Below are 2,500 nucleotides of genomic sequence, written 5' to 3'. Positions count from 1 at the left end.
TATAGTGTGAAGTATAGTTAAAAGTATAATGGCTCAGATCTGATTCAAAATGATCAGATTTGCATGTCCACACAGCTGGGCTGGGTCACATTAAGGCAAGTCAGATTTGTGCCACTTCTGCCTGGTATGTTTCAAGTGCCAGAAGCCAGTAGTACCGCATCAAAGCGATAGCTAGCTCGCACAGCTGATTGACAATTATGATGCTGTTGTTGCTTAGCAACAGTGAAGTGTGCAGCCAGAAGGAACATAAAAAAATGTAGTGTGATCCCCCCACACTCTCAGAGAAAAAATATGAAGCTGTAACTGGGGCAGTACCCCTCTTGTCACTGAGGGGGTACCTTCAAGGGTTCATCTCAATACCTTTAGTCAGGGAACATAACTGTACCATAATTATATTTTCTAAGTTTTACTGACTCCACACACCCCGTCTCGTCTCCAGGCTTTTCATTGTATTGTTCCGTTTTAAAACATTTGGTTACGAAAAAGGTACAAATATGTACTTCTCACCTAGGAAAAATGATTTAAAGTGTACAATTGGACCTTAAAACCACTTTGTTGTACCTTTGAGGGAACATTTACGTTGTTTGTTCCTCAATGAACGGAAAATGTACCTGTACAGAACCTTTATTTCTATCAGAGCAAGGAAAGAAGGCCTTGCGGTGCATTTCACATAAATGACCCCCTCTTAAGTTCATTCAGTTCATTTCTCACTTTTATTGTGTGCTGAATTTAATTTATGCTAGAAAACATCCCCTCCATAGGGTAAATCCATGTCACAGTGGATTTATTCCCGATTGCCGCAGTCGTCCCTTCAGTCGTCACTGCCTAAAGTCCCTGATAATATTACATTCAGTTGTGTTTGTGTTCTCAGGCTCTCCGGAGTTCAAACAGCAGCACTAAACCCATCTACGTGTCTGTGGGTCATCGCATCAGTCTGGACACGGCGGTCCACCTCACGCATTCATGCTGCCGCTACCGCGTACCTGAACCCATACGACAGGTACACGCTGAGCGAAACTGTTTTAGAACCGCAGGCTGACATTTCGCCAATTCTTATTTGCATCTTTCCGTTTCACCTTAAATGAAATTGTATTGGAAGTAACTGCTGCACCATTAAATATGGAACAGAGAATTTGATCTAGATCTGTAGATAGTGCTTGTAAGGCAAAAATATTAATATTAATATCCCTGTTATTCCTATTTTCCACGTAGTGCTGACCTTGCAAGTCTTGTGGTAAAAAGCTGGTGAATAAGAAAGTAATTTAGCCTCAATTTAAGACTGAATGCAGCAGAAAACTCCAAAATAAGTAATACCGGAACTCATCTGTGTTGTACTGGTCTTGTGGTGCTCCAAACTCTTTTTGCCACTAGGGGGAGCTCTTCTGCAGTGCTAGTGACATTTCTTTAAGTCATTTTATTCTTTATGACTCTCTGTTTCTGCAGGGCAATCGTGATTTCTCTGTACTCATAGTCTCCAAAACACACACAAATGTGCACACACATATTCACAACTCTGTCAACTGCCTGGAGGTCCCCTCTACCCAATACCTGCCCCTCAGCATCACTGTGTGCAGTCTCTTCACGTCACTTATAGCAGTAGTTTGAGGGTAGGGGGTGTCGGTGGGTGATAACTAGCACCTGCAGTGTTGCTGGTTTCAACACTACAGACTGCACTGCTCCTCCTAATGGCCATAGATGGAATTTCTTTATTGGGTTCAAATGAACAGGATTGAAAGGAATGAATTGTGAAAAGAATTAAACATCTCATTTTTATATGTAAGCTGGTAAAATGGTGTGGCAATGGGCACGATACTTTAGTGTGATTGTCTCCTAAAATACTGGCTGTTGAGTTATCTTATTAAGATAAGATAAGATGAGGCTTTATTGTCATTCAAATCACACGTAGTACATGAGGTGGAATGAAATAGTGTACTCAAGGTCCCAGTTAACTGTAATAAACAATAAATAGTAAGGTGCAAATAACAGCAACATGAAACACAGCAGCATGAGTACGAGGTAGAAGGTGTACATCTTAATACTGGTAATAAAGTGACATGGATAAAGTGACGTGTAGGGGTGATATAGTGGAGGCACTGATTCAATACAGCAGCAGAGATAAATAAGTGGACATGAAGTGCCATTGCAGTGACGTCTAATTGGAATGTAAGAGTCTTACTGCTCCAGGGAAGAAGCTGTTTCTTATTGCTTCTTATTACATATTGTGATGATATATGTATAATGCATAATATTAATACTAATGGAGTCATAGTTAAGCCATTAATAACAGATTAACACAACTTTTATAAACATTGTTTACCTGTTTTCCCAATTTGGCCATAGCTCCAAACACAGCTTTTAAATGAAAAATTCTTCTGATGGCTCTCTCGATAAAGCCAGTTATTTCCAGCTACTGTTGTGCTGTGAATTTGTTTATCCCTGAAGTACATCCAGTGTGAAGCGTAGCTCAAAACAGCAGCAGCCTTGCAGACTGAAATTGTCT

At 40.4% G+C, this 2,500-nt stretch overlaps 1 protein-coding gene across 6 annotated transcripts in view; it reads left to right on the top strand.

The window, feature by feature from the left end:
- The window catches only part of LOC108424803 (endonuclease V), a 79,151-nt gene that overhangs the window by 11,485 nt on the left and 65,166 nt on the right, over positions 1-2,500 (top strand). For all 6 annotated transcript variants that reach the window (XR_005130001.1, XM_017693044.2, XM_017693042.2 and 3 more), the window contains exon 7: positions 872-1,000. Coding sequence is in view for 5 of the 6 variants with exons in the window: in XM_017693044.2 (XP_017548533.1) it covers positions 872-1,000 (129 nt within the window). In the remaining variant the exon portion in view is untranslated. The remainder of the gene's footprint in view (positions 1-871; positions 1,001-2,500) is intronic.

The sequence above is a fragment of the Pygocentrus nattereri genome, chromosome 30, assembly GCF_015220715.1.
Source record: "Pygocentrus nattereri isolate fPygNat1 chromosome 30, fPygNat1.pri, whole genome shotgun sequence".
NCBI lineage: Eukaryota > Metazoa > Chordata > Actinopteri > Characiformes > Serrasalmidae > Pygocentrus > Pygocentrus nattereri.
This window is presented reverse-complemented; position numbering and strand designations above follow the sequence as displayed.